The following is an 18,802-nucleotide window of genomic DNA, read 5'->3' as shown; positions in this document are numbered from 1 at the left end:
TAGTATTGGCACAATGATGAAGGCATATAAATGATAAATATTTCCCGACGGTCGTGAAAAATTGTGATCAAATTTCGATCACAAATTTCTACAACGATCGGACCGAAGACTAGAGAGTAACTTTTATTAACAATTATGAAGCTTTAAATTTGCTTGACTTGGATTTATATTTTATGGTTTATCATATATTTGATAGTAATATTCATATTTATTTATATTTAGAGGAAACGGACATAATTTTTCAATGTTCGTGCACCTAAAACATTCCTGTGTCAAGCTTGACAATTGACAAAATATCACATGCATTTATTAGATGTGCAATATTTTTAGCGCATTTTCTCATTTATGGAAAAAGGCGCTCCTGTGGCCGTCATGTCCGTCTGTCTTTCCGTGACTTCACATTTTTGTCGACGAGAAAATGCGCTCTCTGTCACTCACTGCAGTGAATACTGAGTTATATTTTCTTCTAATTTGTTTGTGACTACTATGACAAATTTTAAACTGCCACATAGCCAGCTTGAGATTAGTTTGAAATTCCATTTAGTCCTTACTTGTTTTAGAACTAAATTCAGGGCCAGCAAGCCCTCTCAAAGAGCAGGTGAGTTTGTCCAAACTTAAAAGAGTGAACATTTAAGTGTTTCTACACGGTTATGTTGAAACTCAGACGTATTCGGTAACATGAGACTCGGCACCTTACATCAAGTTACATGTCGCATGATCGCATCCCAGTCACCAACTCTCCACTCGGCCGTGCTCCATGGCACACATCAAGATGCTGCACCTTACGTCTCAGATCGGCCACCAATCTCACTCCAGCCACCGGTCGTTTGCTGAATGGGCAATCTGAACACAAGTTCAAGAATTTTCGCTCATGTTTCTCAATCACTTGTGACCTTACGTGCCTATATTTTATGGTTCTGTTCGTTAGTGCCTGAACTATTCCTATACCTGGAGACTATAAGGAGAATTAACAGACTTTCAGAAGTAACTGCCTGTTGCTAAGAAAGTATGACTTATTATCTATCTATTTCTGTTTCTACAATTTTTTTTCGTAGATAAGACTGCATTACAACCTTTTACATGTGTTGTGGATTCCCTCCTCACCATCCTGCAGGGGCGCCCCCGCCTCAAAAAATACAGGCTGATTACGGGTGGGTGTGATTACGGGCTGAAGGTCACACAGTAAAGCACGTAGATTCTTCCATATCTTCCAAAGTATTCGAATACCTTAGACATGAAAAACTGAAACTACCCTAGCCACTAATGAATATACTCCTTCACGACATATTTGCCAACATGGATACACATTTGCCAGCATTCTCCTCCATGATCGACCAGTCCTCATTAAATATAATACAACAAGGCGTACGTCACGATCATTATGCAGTTATCAGAATTATCCCAATATCATCATGCAGTTATCGAACAATTATCTTACATATATTTGTAGAAATTGAATCCTCCACCGAACGGGAAAATCTCTTGGTGTTGCGAGGACTAAAGCATTGGTAAGTCTGCCACTTCCTGGTGGCATCCATGAACCTTATTGCAAGAAATTCATCATATCTATAATAAATTAATAATTATTCCTATATATCTAAAAGACATTCCTACAACTGTGATCTTACTGTGTTTTGACATGAGCCTTACTCCCCGAGCCTTTATCACGATCGTTATGATCGATTGATAGCTTTTTATTGTGATTGATTACGACCGAAGAGCTTTGCAATTGACCCGCAAACTGTGGGTCGTGATAAAGGCTCGGGAGAGTGAGGCTCGTGTCAAAACCCTGCAAGATCACAGTTGTAGGAATGTCCTTTTAGCTAAGCCTCCCCACATAAGGGTGCCAAGGCACATTCGGCATCAACTAACCAGGGCAATAGTTGTTCTGAAGTGGATTGCATTCGGGCATGCCTGAAATAAGTTGACGAACAAATAACTCACATGGAGCGATATTTACGTTTATGAAGGCGATCGTTTATGCTTTTTTGAGGACGCTTTTTTATATGACAGTCATGAGATGACTTTCTCCCCTTGCTTTCAATTAAACAAATAACAAAGCGTATCCTGCTTCCGACACATGGTGCCGTCCCTGAAATGTATACGGCCAATTGGGAACACTAAATATGTCATTCCACAGGTACCACAGTAAATGAAAGCGTAAAAAATGACACCTCCAAAAACACTAAAATTTGAAAATACAATATCCATGCTGCAGTTGATCGTTTTTCTCTTCATTCAGATGAGTGTTACTAGGCAGAAATTTTAAGAGATTATTTTTTAGGAGTCAATGCCCTTTATAATCATAGGGTCAATGAAATATGTTCCTACATAATACGTTTTTCATAAGCGTAATGCCATTCTGAAACTAAGAAGAGAAAAATGCCCGTACAGGTATTTAGGTATCCCAGAATTCAGGGCTCAGGTATTGCATCTTCTTCCTGAAATATGCAGTCTCCAGCGGAATCTAAAAATGTGAAGTTATTCTTCAGTTTCAGACGCCGAATTTGGTTCACTAGCTCCTGAGGTAACGATGCATTGCGATTTTGGCTTGTAGCTTCCCTGAAGCTCTGCGACATACAGCCTTTCCCGTGCTAATGATGACACCATATATGTGTTCTAATATGCAAACTTATATTTTTGGCAGCGTCGCCATAAGGAAAGGTTCGTGCCACGCGGTGTAACAGAGCGAAGGCGAACAAAATTTGTTGTACGGTCAAATTTTTTGTTAACGGAAAAATGGTTTTATTCTGTGCTTGCGTATTGTATACATTACTTTGCTGTAACGTGAGTTCTTTGGCTTTATAGGTGCAAGGAATGGAGAGATGCTCACAACGAGAATGAAAGTCAGCGAGATGTTGTCGCATCCAATACGCGTGCGATGTGTACTTATCGTTTGAAGCCTTAGAGCGATTATGTTCCGTAACAGTTATTTCTAATTCGCAGTTTAACAACGCTCGAACATCAAGTGAAGTGTTACGCCGATCAATCTCGTGAAAAATTCTTTTTTAAGAAAAAACGGCTCATTTTTAATTCGTAATGTTCCTCTTTGGTTCAAAATACTGGCTGTGTATAATCGAGTCAACACATATTCACCTCAATGCAATGTTTTTTTTTTTGAAAGCGGCGTCACGGTTCACCTAAAATAAAAGATAGTTTCATTAGTTCAACAAAGAAAGTTCTCAAATAATTGAGGGAAGGAATCCTTGTGAATAAACTTTGCATATAAACCTTCCTCCGTTGATCTTTAATAATATAATTATATATTCGAATTTAAATAAATATTAATGCACATTATCGGGCATATGTTCTTTTACTTGAATAGTAACAAGATATTTGGTGAGTTTATTTGACATAGCGAGAATTCAAGATATTAATTCTCGCTGACCCCATTAGAAGGAACTAAAAGATAAAAAAAAATGAGATAAAAATGTATGAGATTTAATCAATCTAGTTTTTAAAAACTTTTTGATTCGATTGAGTTCGTTGAGGATACTACATCCAATGAGCTTGTATAAAGTGTATGACTTCCCGTGTCCTTGACGCCTCAAGAGAATGTCATGAGCTGCTGGCTGAACCGACAAACTTGCGCACGCGCGTTTCCACGAACGCTCCCCCACAATTACGCCTTTATGAGGGAGAGTCCAGTTGACTGTTAAGGCCATTAAATTTTGATGAGTTAGTTCACGATACATAAGAAGCCAGGGGTAGGGCTGTGTGTCCCCTTCTTATGCGGACCTGATATGAAGCTTACTGATGGTCGCCGCAGCTAACAACTCGTATCAATCAGGGTCTCGAAAAATCGAATATATCAGCAGCGGTAATTGGGAGTTGAAAATTACTAACGGATCATTTAATTTGAGGCGATGGTGCTTGGTTATAGAGAAATTTATAATTAAATAATTATAGTTTCTCATTAGATGGGAAAAATTGAACAACCAAACAAAAGTATTTTTCTAAATCAGTTACTTGATTAAGTGCCATGTTCATTGAACAGCGAATTTGTAGAAAAATTATTGCTAGTTTTGCAAAAAAATTCGATCGTCATTTAGATATTAAATTCTGATGTCGATATGGAACATGCACAAAACTAAATCAATGGCATTAATAAAGTTTGAGGGCATGATTGAAATGATGTGAACTGAAGAGCTAATAAATTTTGAAGCATCGTCTCCAATGTTGCATGAGCCTCTAATGATGCGCAGTATCGCGGTTATGGGAACGGAGGTGACGGGCATCTCAAGTCCCACATGGACGCGAGTGTCGGGTTACAAATGTCAGGTGGTAGCATTTTTACGGGGCCTAGCAAAGCATAAATGATCCAGCAACATTCTTAACGGCGTAGCAATAGCGCTGTTGGCTTGATTATTATTAAGATATCTATCAAAACCATGTTGCGGCAGATTTCGACCAGACTAGTGACGCTTGCACTTGAAATCACCGACGGACCAATGCTCATTTGCAATTAATCGATTATTTACTTTTGACATAGAAAGATTACATAACTTTTTAGCTATAAATAAATTTAACCATCGATACTCAATACCAGGTATACTCATGAAGTCTGGATCACACAACCAAACCTAAACTCATCTATTCTTGCATAACGATATGAACTGGGAAGGAGTCCCCAACTTTAAAAACAATACATTGTTTTGCATCGAACAAAATGAATGTTATGAGTCTCAAATTTTGTTGAAGGTTCGTGTGAAGACAACCATCGAGAAGAATATCAGAGTTCCGCCGTTTCATCCGAGTTCAAGCTCCGCGCAGTCATGACCAAGGCTACTTCAGTGATTTCATGCAGTGCAGCTGTATTTATTTATTCGAGAAAATAACTGATGAAACGCAGCATCAAGTCAGCATTGCATTAAAATAATTTGCATGTTATTACTTGCTTCTATTGCAATATGAGAGTGTATTGCCTACATTTTTTACGTGTTGTTCTCAACTTGTTTTCTTTCATGATATTATTTGAAGAGTAATATTGCATTAGCTTACAAGAAAAAGGAACGCGTTCAACATTCACAAAGAGACAGCAAGAAACAATACAACTAAGTTTAGAGCGAGGAAAACTTTTACTGACTGTAACACACCAAATTATTTGGAAACAAGGTACCGGTGTGTTTTATATTCCTAATAATGAGGTTCATGGTGCAGTTATGAAGGCTAGCTGGGGAAAGGTTGGTGAATTTGTTCCCACGCAGACGTCGATAACAGAGGCTTGGAAGCATTATCTTTAATCTTTCTACATAGGACTTGCCCCTCATACCTTGAATTATCGTTATATTACGCGATGAACAGGAAATTTTTTTGAAGCACTTCCTATTGCGTGAATGCAGTAACACGAAACTTGAAGTAAGCCAAAGGTCAATTGATCATGAAATCACAAGTTAGAATGCGATATCTCCTGAACGATGGACACCATTTACTCAAATGGAGGTTTAGACTGACTAAGAAAGTTCAATAAAGCATTTTGTGACTTTGAGGTCAGACAGTCGTGTGTATCTCATATTTTAAACTTCCACTCTTCCAAGCTGCATGATATTCATTTCAAAGGAAACAATCTTGTCCCATATGAGACCAGTAATTTATGCCTGCAGTAAGGCTTGAGTTCTCAGTCTAGTTTCTTAAGGGTTTGGGAGAAGGCGCATTCTAACTCAAAACACAAGCAGAAAATATGAGAACAGGTGCATTGCGAAGAAGGTTTGGCAAAAGAAATTATTTACCCATTATAAGCACAAGCAAAGCAAATAATTTAGGCAATAGGTTTGAATAAGTTTTCAATTGATGGGCAGTAGGTTAGAATGAGCCACGCAGCAGGATCAAGAGAAGCGTGCAGCAGGATCAAGAGAGGCGTGCAGCAGGATCAAGCGAGGCGTGCAGCAGGATCAAGTGAGGCGTGCAGCAGGACCAAGCGAGGCGTGCAGCAGGATCAAGTGAGGCGTGCAGCAGGATCAAGTGAGGCGTGCAGCAGGATCAAGGGAGGCGTGCAGCAGGGTCAAGAGTGGGTGGCGGCAGGATCAATAAATGAGATAATTCGTGCTTAAGATACCGCGATGGATTTTGTTTCTACGGGAGCGCAGCCGTGCACCACCAATTTTGTGCACCAATAAGCCCTGAATCGAACGCCTTGGATCTCTCTGGACCTACACCAATCAGCCGTGCACCACTCGGCTTTTTCCTCTTCCGGCCTTGACCACCACCTGCCGTGCACCACCAGGCCGTGGCTCGAATATGACTTCCAGGCATCGTTAAATTACGTAATTTTACGTTCACCGCATCTGAGGTTAGGTTTCAGATAGCATAGTTCTGTTTCAAAATTTATCGTCCTTCGACAAGTGGCCATTCGACCGAGGGCTGGTTCGACCCACGGCCTGGATACGGACGGCTTGAAGTGTTGAAGGCTACGTTCCGAAAGGCAGGAATCATGATGGCCCATTACATCCGGGGCAGTGGTGGTCTTCGGCAGGCGACCCTGTTCTACCACCTCATGGGCTACCCAGAATCCCAAGGTAGTTTTCACGTTTCTGTGCTCGGTATTGAATATACTTTAGACTACTCCCACCTAAGTTATTTTACGAGTACCATCTCATGAAAAATACATTACGATATGCGGCAGCACTTCAAATAATTCAATTATACATACAGATAAATAATTTATATTTGATTAAAATTCGAATTGGTCAGACAATGGAGCTCGATCGAGCTCAGACGATCGCTTATTGTCTTTTTAGAAACACACGTTGACTTTATTAGTGACGAGGCTATAAAAAGTGCGTAATATTTTGCGGGCTGCAGTAGAGAGTGCGCTGTTGCCCTCATTTGCGTTATTACCCCAGAGACGCGAGCTGTTTTGTGATGCTGCCGCTTATAAACGATACGCGCTACCGGCGCCCGAATCCCGGGGCTTGGATTATGACGTAGACCAGCAGTTCAAGCTTGTGTCAAACCCCCAAAATATGATAGAAGTGTTAATACGTTTGTTCAGTGCTGGCAGCTTTAATCTGTGTCAACTCCCCACGCAGTGCAACCCATGAAAGTGATGAGATAAAATACAAGTTTTTTCACCTTATGAAGACTTTTATCGAACCCATAAAAGGAATTGGTATTTAATTAATCTATGTTCGTTGGGACTCGCGATGATAGCAACACTAACGTTGAAGTTATGTCCTACATAAATGTAAAGCCAGCGCATTCGAAACATTTGATGTGTTATCTCTAATGATGGAAGATTTCAGTTCAGATTCTTTAACAAAATTGTCTTATAATGTTAATCATCAATTTGAAGAAAAATAAATGATTTTATGATCGACTTCTTGGGCAGCTAGCAAATTTAAAGATATTTCAATACACATATAATTGTTTTAACATTAACAGCGCAAAGATTTTACCATCACAGATTTAACTCGAACAAGGATTTTCCGTAATCATACATAAATTTATCAATTCTATAACAAAATCTAAACTACTGATGGAAAATTTTAAGACAGAATTTGAGATCGGATGTCTAACAGCCTATACGAGTTTGAATCAATTTCAGATGTACGTTTCAAAATGGCGGTTAAACAGCGTTCGCGTGTATGAATCAAGGTCGAGGGTACGTTCTGGACAAGTCCAACGGATCACCGTTAGTTCGTCATCGCCCATGACCGTCACGGGAATGGTGCAGGACTCTTATGGCCTGGTAAACAAGCGATAATTCTGATCGCAATTGGCACTTGGTTTCGAGATGAGGTAGCGGCGTGGGTGAGAAATGGCCGGTCGTCGGAACCTGGTCAACCTCAACGCAACACTCATCATCAACTTCGATTGATGTTAGCTCACTTTCTGCATGAAGAATTAGCAACATCTTATTTATTTCATCTTTAATGTTAGCTCACTCTCTGCATGAAGAATTAATAACATCTTATTTATTTCATCTTTAATGTTAGCTCATTTTCTGCATGAAGAATTAACAACATCTTATTTATTTCATCTTTAACGTTAGCTCAATTTCTGCATGAAGAATTAGCAACATCTTATTCATGTAAGCTTTATTCATGCATTGGTTTTAAACAAAATGACCCGATGCAAGGGTAGAAGGTCAACTTTACGGTAATTTGTTGTTATGGAATTAAACATGAAGAAACTTTTCGGAATTTCAGATACGAATGCTGATAATTAACGGCGAAAAAGATGATATTTGTGAAAAACAACAATGATTTGAACCTAAAAACAATTGCAGATATTTAAAACCATTTGGAAAACTTAGCGAGACTAGAATGTCTAACTTTTTGCGATCAATGAATGATATGATATCAGCATTTAGCAATTTCTGGTACCAAAAATGTCCGATCCTTAGAAGGCTAAAGCTGGAAATTTGTGACCGAGACGGGGGCAGCGACACTCTATATAAAGCCGGCAACTGGCCAATGTCTTCATTCGAAATCTGCTCCTGAGGAAAGGAGGTAAAGGAGCGTGTCGCTCCTCTGCCTTTCCCCCTCTTATAGAACACCCTTGAGTGTTCGTTCAGATACGTTGCTGTATCTTGTCAACACTTGTTAAGTGAACAATGCTATAGATTAAATACATAGGTACGGTAGAAAAAACGGCCAGAAATCCAGGTATACGTAAAGTGGAACCCGAAATCTACCGCCGAAGTTCAATCTAAAATTGTCAAGTTTAAAGCAGGAAGGAGAATGCAATTTTATTTAACATCGTATGTTAAATTATGCTATATTAGCTTCATCAACTGACATAGATGTGGCTAAAAAGAAAATAAATGCATTTTGCCAGGTCTTCATTGGTTCCAATAAAGGGCAGCCTTGTACATTGTCTGCCAATTGCAATGTGTGCAAATACAAGCGAGTGATGTTGGGTCAAGAGAAATAAGTTTGCGGAGCTCTGATTTTGTTTACTAGTAAATTGTGTATAGAGCATCTTATTAGTTATGGGCTTCAAGCTGCAGGAAATCTATTGCATCCTCGTTCCTCCTGAAAACATCCTACTAGCACCTTACTTTTGGCATGGATGATAACAGGACGGCAGGAATATAGAAAAAAGTAAAAAGTCGTTAAAATCAAGATAATAATAGTTATTCATGCACTTGCTCAAAGTTTATGGGTAGTTTCAAATTTGTGTATGAAATTAAAAACTGTTCGTCATGTTTCCAGACAACAGCAAACCTGGTTTAGTAAGATTTAGTTTCAACCTGTTAGCCTGTGGCTCGGCAAAAATAAATTCTACAGGAGCTTTACTCTGCTGCACCCGGACAATTTTTAGGGTAAGACTGAGATATGAATAATTCTGTGATATTTTATAAATATTTTTTATGCAACTATTTTATGACTAAATCTGTGAGAATCATCATATTATGAAGATAAGAATCATCATATTATGATGATTCCCCCTTCATTATTTTAAAATTCTTTTTATATATTAAAAAGGGGTTTGTCATGCATTTGAAAATACTCTAATAATTTCAGACAAGAGAAAATGAATTTTCGAAGCGAAACATTACTACAAATGGTCAATCTATTGGTATTTGCGCCTTCAATCTATTGGCATTTTATCATTATTATCTTATCATTACATACTTCAGTCTTATCGTTATTATCTCTTATTCACAGCGAAAAACCATTTTTTGTGTTCAAATTAACTGACAGCTTTCATAAAGACTCTATTATGAAATGTGTCAGGCTTGATACATATGCAAAGTGGAATACCATAATGAAGTGCGTAGCATGCATTACAAATATATAACTGATTTGATTATTTCGTAAAAGCAATATATGCCAGACATACAGTATAACAAGTCCGTAGAATAGTAACTGAAACATTAGTACTAAATTCCGCAGACTTTGTCAACCGATGTCCACATTGTACATTCGACCGAATCAGTCAGCGGCGCTAGCGTTCATGAGCGGGAATTAAAAATTTCCTCAAATTTCCCTTCATTATCATTAGCTTTACTATGACTATTTCGGACAGCCATGCTGATTATTTGATATTTTCTATATCCAATTTTGACTCAACGAGAAGCGGCCAATCAGTATACCTTTAAATAAAACGAGATGTTTTATATTTCGCTGAAACAAATAACAGCAAGTGAAACATAAAGGGACAATGTGCCTAGAACATTATAACATTTTACTAAAATTCGTTGGATACAATTCCTAATTGACGAAAAATTTACGTGCACTGGTCATATCTGGTCGTTCTTCTCTTTATTAGGGGATGAAAGCAGCGCACGTTAAACGCGATGCATACACACAGTACATATGCAACATCAAAATATTATGAAATAACAAAGGAAATATTAAAGAAAAATGTAAGGTTGCCCAAACAAAGTATCGTCCATTCATGGCTGCGGTGAAATTGTATCGTTTTCTGTGAAGTTTTCTCTGCCAATTCAGACAAGCCTCGCGGGAGCAAAGAAATGATCAGCTAATTACGTGGCTAATTAAGTCTCGGGTTGGAAATTACCGAGTCATTCATGGCGTGAATTCGAGCAGATCTGTCAAAATAACGACTTCAGCTTCCCGCTGAGGCTATACAACATTCGATGTGATTGCAAGCAAACTGAGCTGAGCAATATTAGCGCCAGTTTGTACCCACTTGACATGTAATAAATGTGATAAAACAATTGTTAAAACACCGAACATTACACTATGATCATCATATAAAAATTGCACAAAATAATCGTGATATCATTGCAAGACAGTATTAGGAATAATCTTACGAATCTATTATGCAGCTCAGCGTTCGTTATGTAATATTGACGTGTGATAGCAGCTGCGTTAGAGTTATGCCCATGACATAGTATTATTATATAATAAATTGTAATTATGGAATTGAACCTCAGCAATTTTGCCTTCTCTTAGCGAAACAAGCCATTCTTTGAATGCCTATGACGGTACGAAAGCGTGAAAAGGCCGAAGCACGCGAAACGATGTGTAATAGTTAAAATATTCCATTGAATTGGGCCGAAGCACGCGGCAACTATGTGTAATAAAAGAAATATTATTAGACATGTTTATTTCATAGAACTAGATTATATATTTAAGTTCAGAAAGACTTCACCTAATTTGTGTTTCGCCCAACATACATGCGTAAATACCGATAGATTAACCGCTATGTTTTGCTTCGTAAATCAAGTTTAAATTATAAGAAATTATTAAAGTATTTTATGTGCATGACAAATCCTTTGACTAATTAATATATTCGAGCCTGCTCAATTTTGAGCACCTTCGTTGCCCCAAGAATTATATCAATTATCAAAGTTTTTTAATAATCGTTTGCTTATAGAAATGTTATTAAGGCAAACTTTCAAAAGCATTCGCCGTTGCCACCGCCAGGTTATGGCACATTACATACTTCAAGCCAATATTACTGCAATGCTTAAAAAAATTAAGCGCCTAACTTACCGTGTAAATATCTATATAGCTGAAAATTAATCCCCGTATTGTTGATGGGTTTCATTGTCGAATTCCTGCAGTTATTTAAAAGTGGAATGTAATCTAAACTTTATCCTAATTGCTGAATAATTAGTTTCTTAATATTTCTTATCATTTACTTTACAAATCTTGGTTGGCATTCGAAATTTCAGTTAACTTTGTAATAACTGTAATATATTTCTTTAGGATTCGTTTTTCAAAGAGGTCGCTGCTGAGACTGATAAGCTCCTTACTTTTTATTGTCATACACCAGATTTATAAGCAGATTATTTTCATACACCTTCGAAGTTTCTTTTCCCTATCAGATTCTTTGAAGTTTCAATTCCCTATCAATTACAGTTGTTTCGACCTTATGTATGGAACGAATATTTGATTGTAACGAATAATAGCATATCTTTATATCGATTCTATTGCACACCGTGCGGATGTAATGATTGTAACACAACCTTGTGGTTGTAATGTAATTATGATATTACAACGATGGAATTTAATGTGATGTTTATTAGTCTTTGAATTAATTATTTTTTTATGATTTACGGCGCCCATATAGGAGGGGAAACTCGTTGTGTTATCCGGATCTGTTTTCCTATTTGTTCTAGGGCCACTACATGCTGGGCAGTGGACAATCTATAGAATTGAATAGAAGTGTCGGTACTGAAGAAATAGGCCCATGTCCTGTTGCCGATTCCTTTACTTTTCGAGACTTGATTCACAAAGGATCCAGCCTTTGGAACCCGATCTTTCCATAACTGTCGATTGATTGAGATAGCTGCTGGAATATATTGCCTGGTCCGTAAGGTTCTAGGCATTTTAAGACTGAACATATGCTCCTGCATAGCTTCGTCTAGTCTTATTGCCTGGTCCGTAATTTGCTGGGCATTTTAAGACTGAACATATGCTCCTGCATAGCTTCGTCTAGTCTGTTCTTGAAAGCGTTCATATTCGGAGCGTCAACTATGCTATCAGGGAGGCTGTTCCACATGTCGGTGACTCGAAACGAGAAGAAATGTTGTCGCATGAATGTGTTACAACGCAGGTGTTTTAGTTTATAGCCGTGGTCCCTGGTGTTGGTTCTTGTTTAAAATTTTAGTAATCTTTCTGGGCCTTGAATAAACCGTATGTATACTTGTATACTTCAATAAGGTCACCAGGCAGACGTCGATACATAACAGAGGCTCGGAAGCTTCATAATCTTCAATATTTCTTCATGAGACTTGCCATTCAAGCCTCGAATTATCCTTGTTGCACGTCTTGAACACTTTATATTAAATTTGTGTACTTTTCAAGTCTCGGTGACCACGTATAGGGTTTCCAAACTCTAGGTTCGGGCGCACGGCAGCAACAAACAACAGTTTCATCGCTTCAGCATCTATGTACTCATAAAGCGTATGATCAGTCCAAGTCGTTTATTGACTTTATTAACTTGAGCTTCAATATGCTTAGAAAATTTCAACACATTGTCGACATTAACTCCTAAATCTTTTCCCATTGTCGACTTCGACATCATCACTCTGTCGTTGCAACCGTTTCTTCTCATACTGTAACCTTGCTGTTCATAATTTTTGCAAGCTGGATTGCTTTACATTTTTCAGCGTTAAAACGCAGCTGCCATTTATCAGCCCAGTCTACCAACCTGTCATGATCACCTTGCAACTGGCACTTTTTGCGACGTATTCTTCATCGTATTATAAACTTTTGTGTTTATTTAAAACAGCACTATTTAAACTGTTTAAACAGCACACGCTAGACACAGCTTTTGGAAGATCGTTTTTAAACGCAACGAATAAAGCAGAACTGAGAACACTTCCTTGTGGCGCGCCGCAGCGCGCTGAAGTTCAGTCTGATACGGTTCCATTAATAAAGACAGGTTGTCGTCTCCCTGCTAGAAAATCTCTGATCCGTTTGAGTACATTACTCTCAATTCCCATGCAAAGACTTCAATTTACGCAACAGCTGCTCATGTGGAACACCGTCAAATGTCTCGGCAAAATCGAAATGCATTGGCAAAAGTATAGAAAAAATAATATTCAATGAAACTCAACTCATTATAAGCATTATTTGTTCTTATTATGAGATGTGAAATGGTTTAAATATAGGGTTATATAATATGTATTTTTAACAGACCTTAGAATGAAGCCTTCTATGACTTGTGTTGCGGCACTGCTGGTGGTGCTGCTGGTGCTGCTGCAGTGCAGTGCGCATGCGCGAGCCCAGGGCCAGTTCTACTCCAGCAGATATGGCAAAAGGGAAGGCAACACACAACAATCAGGTGAGTCTTCTCAACGTGTTATCATCAAACTGAAGTCTGAGTAATTATCAATACAAGAGTGAACGACATATCGTTCAGCTTCGGTATCAATCTCATAATAAAAAATCAGTTCAGGATCACAGGTAAATGTTATCAAGTCAAGTCTTTATAACAAGTAGAGTAAATAAGGGCTATACACTGTCCAAATTATTCTAATGAGGACTGTAAAATGTTTAATTGAGTTACATTGAATACATAACTCAATGTATTGAATCATTACACCAATAATCGGACAATCTAGGTAATAAACCCTGTAGGACTTTTCAATGAGACTCTACAATCTTAAATTAAGACGCCGTTTCATTATTTTCCGTAGATCTCTCTCGAGGAGATCCATTGATGAATTCCCGATCCCAGATCCGGTACCCGTAGTCTCATACTCAGAAGTGGGCTACATCGAATAGCCAATCCTATAATCAGGACATCGCAGTTCTTCCATCGTCCGTAATTGCAACCTCGCCGGTAAACTGATAAGCGGACGCCGGAGGCTTTGACCTCACTTCGTCTTGTGAAAATTGCGACCGGGTCTTAAGGGGATTTTATAATATGCTATTCGATTACATTGGAGAAATTGTTCAATAGTCCTTCATATTTCCTTCACTCAACGCAACTCTAGGTTCTTAAAATAGATATTAGGAAAAGTTCCTTCAGAACACACGTCGCCTTATTGATTGGGTAAAATAATTGATACGAGCATAACAAGAAGCGCATGTCACGAAAGAATCTCTTAAGATCCAAAATCATCTTCTTCATGAAATGAGATAAAATAAATCGGTATTCATCTGGCAAATTACCAAAACTTTCTGACTTGTTACAAAGTTATTTGTTTTCCACGCATTGTCAATTTGAGTTGATATTTTATTAACAAACATAATTTCGCAAATATCACATCTATTCTTGAATTTTCGAAACGATATAAATTTTGACAGAAAACGATAAATACGACCCGGTCTTTAACGTTTAAATTTGGATAATTTTTCAATTTGCAACCCACTTATAATGTATGTAAAGTGCAAATATATTTATAATTTAGTACGAGAGACACTGTATTGTTATTCTCTAATTAAAATACTCACGAAGTGCTTCTTTAAAGATAGCCCCGAATAAAGCGAGAAGTAAAATATTGCGACTGACATATCAACTTTATAATGGCGACCTATGGTATTTGGTTGGAACGATAAAACACGAATGTTTTCTGATATCGGACTCTTGTCCAAAGGGCCGCTAAGGGATTCTATTCCGCCCATCCGAAGAGCAATAAAGGCATTTAATCCTGCAAGAATGAAAGACTGATGGAATGCAGCTAGCTATGTCATTTATTACTACGTGACATATTTTCTAAATGTTTAGCAGTGCAACAGAAAGTGAGAATTGCCTATTTTGTTATAATATGAATTAGAAGAAAGAAATATCTTCAATTTTATAATACACTGACCACTGTTAATTGTCGACAACACTATCACTTTACGGTTCGGACCTCAATTTTAACCTACTATAACATTAGTTTTTTCGTAACATTTCTGCATACGCCCCAGCAGAAATGTTAGAACATGAGTTAGTGTCTCTAAAAATATTAATGCAGAAATTTTTCCATAAAATTCCAGAGACAAATGATTTTAAATAACCTGCAATTTTCCTTATACTTCAACCTTTTTACAAATAATAGATTAGCAAAACAGACAACAGGTAAATGATTTCGAAGGAAATTATGTTTAATTATAACTGCCTATCTGTTTCTCACGCTCCCTCGACCAGTGCGTTCGCGGTCGGGGTCGTCGGGCTTTTACGCTAACCGGTACGGGCGCTCCGGAGTGAAGCTGGAGCTGACGCCGCGCTCGAACCGCTTCATCCCGGGCTCCCGATACGGCAAACGATCCGACCCTCAGGTGCACAACGCGGAAGAAGGTGAGTTACGGCTGATCACAAACACCAAATTTGTGTTTGAGTACGTTGAATGGAAGATGAGATATTCAATTCAATTTAAAACTAAATCTGTGAAAATTTTAGTCCTATTAATAAATAAAAGATAAAGTCGTGTTAGCAATTCGTTATAAAATTTAAAACTTTGTTGAACTGTAGAGTATAGACAATGGTTCTGCTCGCTAAAAAATTGCAATTACATTCAAATAATTACGCTAATCTGGAGCTAAAGTCACTTTACTGAAACAAAAAAAAAAACTTGTCAAAGCTTTGTTTTGATCAACCAGCTGCAGATCAGATAAGACAAAGTCACTAGCCTGTGTAGAATCATGACAGCCATTTGGCATGACCATTGACCATGCCACATCGACGTATCAGAAAAATCACGCAAGGGCACGCATTCATAAGGAAGTAGCAGCATTCTTTTTCACCCTCGTGAGGCAAAGATTTCAAATTAAGAAGTTGTCCAGGTACCTTTTTTATTTGGACTTAAATGCTCTTCCGTCTCGGGTGAAATTTGTTAGAGAATTCTAAGACATGAATTTTCTTCTCATGGCACAATTTTTTCCGCACTCTCTGAGCTGACATTAATCATTCATTAACTTATTATTGTTGGTCAGAAGCTAGCCCGCCGTCTCTGCTGCTGAGTGACAACGCGCTGTGCCTGCTCGTCGAGCAGCCTGACCTCTACCGCTGCGCCAAGTAAGTCTGTACCAAGTCATCATTCATGAGGTCAAAAAATATAATTTATTTATAGTGTTCACTGTAGCTCAACTATCATATTATTAAAGCCTCAACATCTTGGATTGTTTACTGAGATGCAAAAGAAAAAGATGCAATTTTTTTGCCGATTTTAGCGCATTAATATTTGTCAAAACAGACAAATAAAAGTCACTTCTTATAGGATCAGCCGAACAGAGCCGACAAGAACGAACAAATTGATTACCCTTTAGATTTATGAAAATAACTCGTAAAACAATCTACGAAGATTAATTTCAGAAGGCTCGTTTTAGTTCTAATTGAAAGTGCTGCTTTCCTGATCCTTAAATTGAGTCTGATTTTACAGACTCAATATTGCCCCTGGTCAATAATATTTTTTCCAGTCGAAATTTGAAAAAATCACCTACGACATGAAAACCAGTGAATGCTATAACTTTATAAGTAACCGTTTTGTTAGCTGCTGCATCTTCCCTGTAAAACAATATTGCAGAAATGAGTACAATACAGTGCTTGTTCTTACTATAGGTACACGTTTTTGTCAGTAAAGCGTTCAGAAGCTGAGCTAAGACGTCACAAATGATGCCGACGGCACACCAGTCCTTGCAACATCACCGCCGCATGCTGAAATAATTGAAACAAAACGATGCAAAATATAATATTATTAGTCAATGATTCATTGAAGATCGCCCAAATTAATGTCAACAGGTTGGCTCATATATCGTAATAAAAAAAATATCGTAATAAAAAAAGAAATTAATCAGCTACAATTTTTTATCGTTATTTTGTATGCCTGGTAAAATAATTGAATTTGGGAGCTGCAAGACAAATTTCATTTCAGGGCTGTAAACCAAATTCCGTTCTAAACAAACTCCAGGTGAGCTATTTCTGGCTTTAGTCGGGAATGACAAAACAATCCTGGAGTTGAATTTCGTCGTAAATTTTGATGGATGTCTTACTGCAGGATCTACGATAGTAGCCCATAAGCGATGAAGTTTGATGGAGTTTCTGGGCAGGGGCGGGGCCGGCAGCTTCGAGGAGGCCGACTGAGTGGCGTAAGCTCAGTGGATGAGGAGGGTTTCACCGGCAGGCCGCTTCGTCATTACTGACTGATGGACAAGCGACAAATAAAACGTTGAAGATAATCTTGTAATTCATGCGATGTGTGAAAAATTTTCTTCATTTGAACAAAATATTAAACGTATTCATATTTTTGAATCAAAATTGAACGTATGGAATGAGCGTAAGCATTGTAAATTTAAGAAAAATTGAAGGTTATCATAGAAACCTTTCTAAACATGCAAAGATATCTTACTGCTAAAATTTAGTAGAAAGCAGCGAAATAACGAACAATGTTTAAAATATAATAATCAAGATTTTCATCAAATCATTTGTATAAATTCCCCCGCCATGAAGATCAAATAACTTGCTTAATAAAGTGAAATGTGATCAGGCCTCCAAAAGGTTCCAGTGTAACTCGTTAGTTTCAAGAACATAATTTCAAAATATCTTTCTTGGTTAAAGAAGATTCCACAACTTACTCCTTATTTGTATGAGCTTCAAAGATGCACAACTGCGTTTAAATCCAATTTGGTAGAACGCCTTTTATTTTATGATCATCCCTTTAATTTATAAATCAAAACTGAGTTTTGATTTAAGGCGAGTCAAGAGCAATGCATGTAAGGATTTAATGAACATTGTGTGCGAACCTTAATGCTTGCTTGCTCAAGCTTAACGATCATTTTTACACGATGTATGTATTTGTTAAAATCAAACCATTGTTAAGGATGACAACGGGTGTTGAGTTGCATTACATAAAATTTAACATTAATTAAAGTGGTTGGTCTGTTAGATAATTTCTGCACAAAATATTCTCGTTTGGAAACAATTTATTTAGTGTTTCAATATATGAATCAAATCGTGATATGAGAATTTTGTTAAGATATCACATAATACTGCTTGCATATTATATCAGAATTGTTGGAAAATATTTGAGCGTAATCCTAAGATTGCCCAAGAAGAAACATTATCACCCTATAATAATGATATTAAAAATGACAAATGATTACAGGACTATACAATCGACAAGCAAAAAACAGCAACTTAAATCGAATTTATGAAAAGAAATTGTAGATATGACTTGTAGAAGCAAAAAAAAAAAAAAAAAAAACAAGTGAAATTCACCTCGTGTGTGTGATTGAATTCTAGATTGCAGACGAAAATATCAGCAGCAATTTCGCAATCAGCAGCAATCAGCAATTTCGCAATCAGAATATAAATATTCTTCTTTGACTGAACTTTGGATCTCAACTCGAACAATTTTCACAAGAGGTAGCTGAACAATTGCTTGCCAAATATGAAGTGAAAGTTAAAAAATGTCATTATCAAGTAAAGTGTGAAAATAAAATCACTTTGCAAA

At 37.5% G+C, this 18,802-nt stretch overlaps 1 protein-coding gene across 2 annotated transcripts in view; it reads left to right on the top strand.

The window, feature by feature from the left end:
- The window catches only part of LOC108676684, a 25,616-nt gene extending 6,814 nt beyond the window's left edge, over positions 1-18,802 (top strand). Inside the window, exons 2-6 of one of the 2 annotated variants that reach the window (XM_047881753.1) lie at positions 9,156-9,265; positions 13,561-13,707; positions 15,502-15,651; positions 16,290-16,368; positions 17,400-18,802. In XM_047881753.1, coding sequence (XP_047737709.1) covers positions 13,569-13,707; positions 15,502-15,651; positions 16,290-16,368; positions 17,400-17,433 — 402 coding nt within the window. In that variant the 5' untranslated portion in view covers positions 9,156-9,265; positions 13,561-13,568 and the 3' untranslated portion in view covers positions 17,434-18,802. Of the gene's footprint in view, positions 1-9,155; positions 9,266-13,560; positions 13,708-15,501; positions 15,652-16,286; positions 16,369-17,399 lie in introns of both variants that reach the window. The other variant, XM_018164803.2, reaches the window with a different exon arrangement.

This window comes from Hyalella azteca, unplaced genomic scaffold (assembly GCF_000764305.2).
Source record: "Hyalella azteca isolate HAZT.00-mixed unplaced genomic scaffold, Hazt_2.0.2 contig8774, whole genome shotgun sequence".
Taxonomy (NCBI): Eukaryota; Metazoa; Arthropoda; class Malacostraca; order Amphipoda; family Hyalellidae; genus Hyalella; species Hyalella azteca.
The sequence above is the reverse complement of the archived record's forward strand: the minus strand, read 5'-3'. Positions and strand labels throughout refer to the sequence as shown.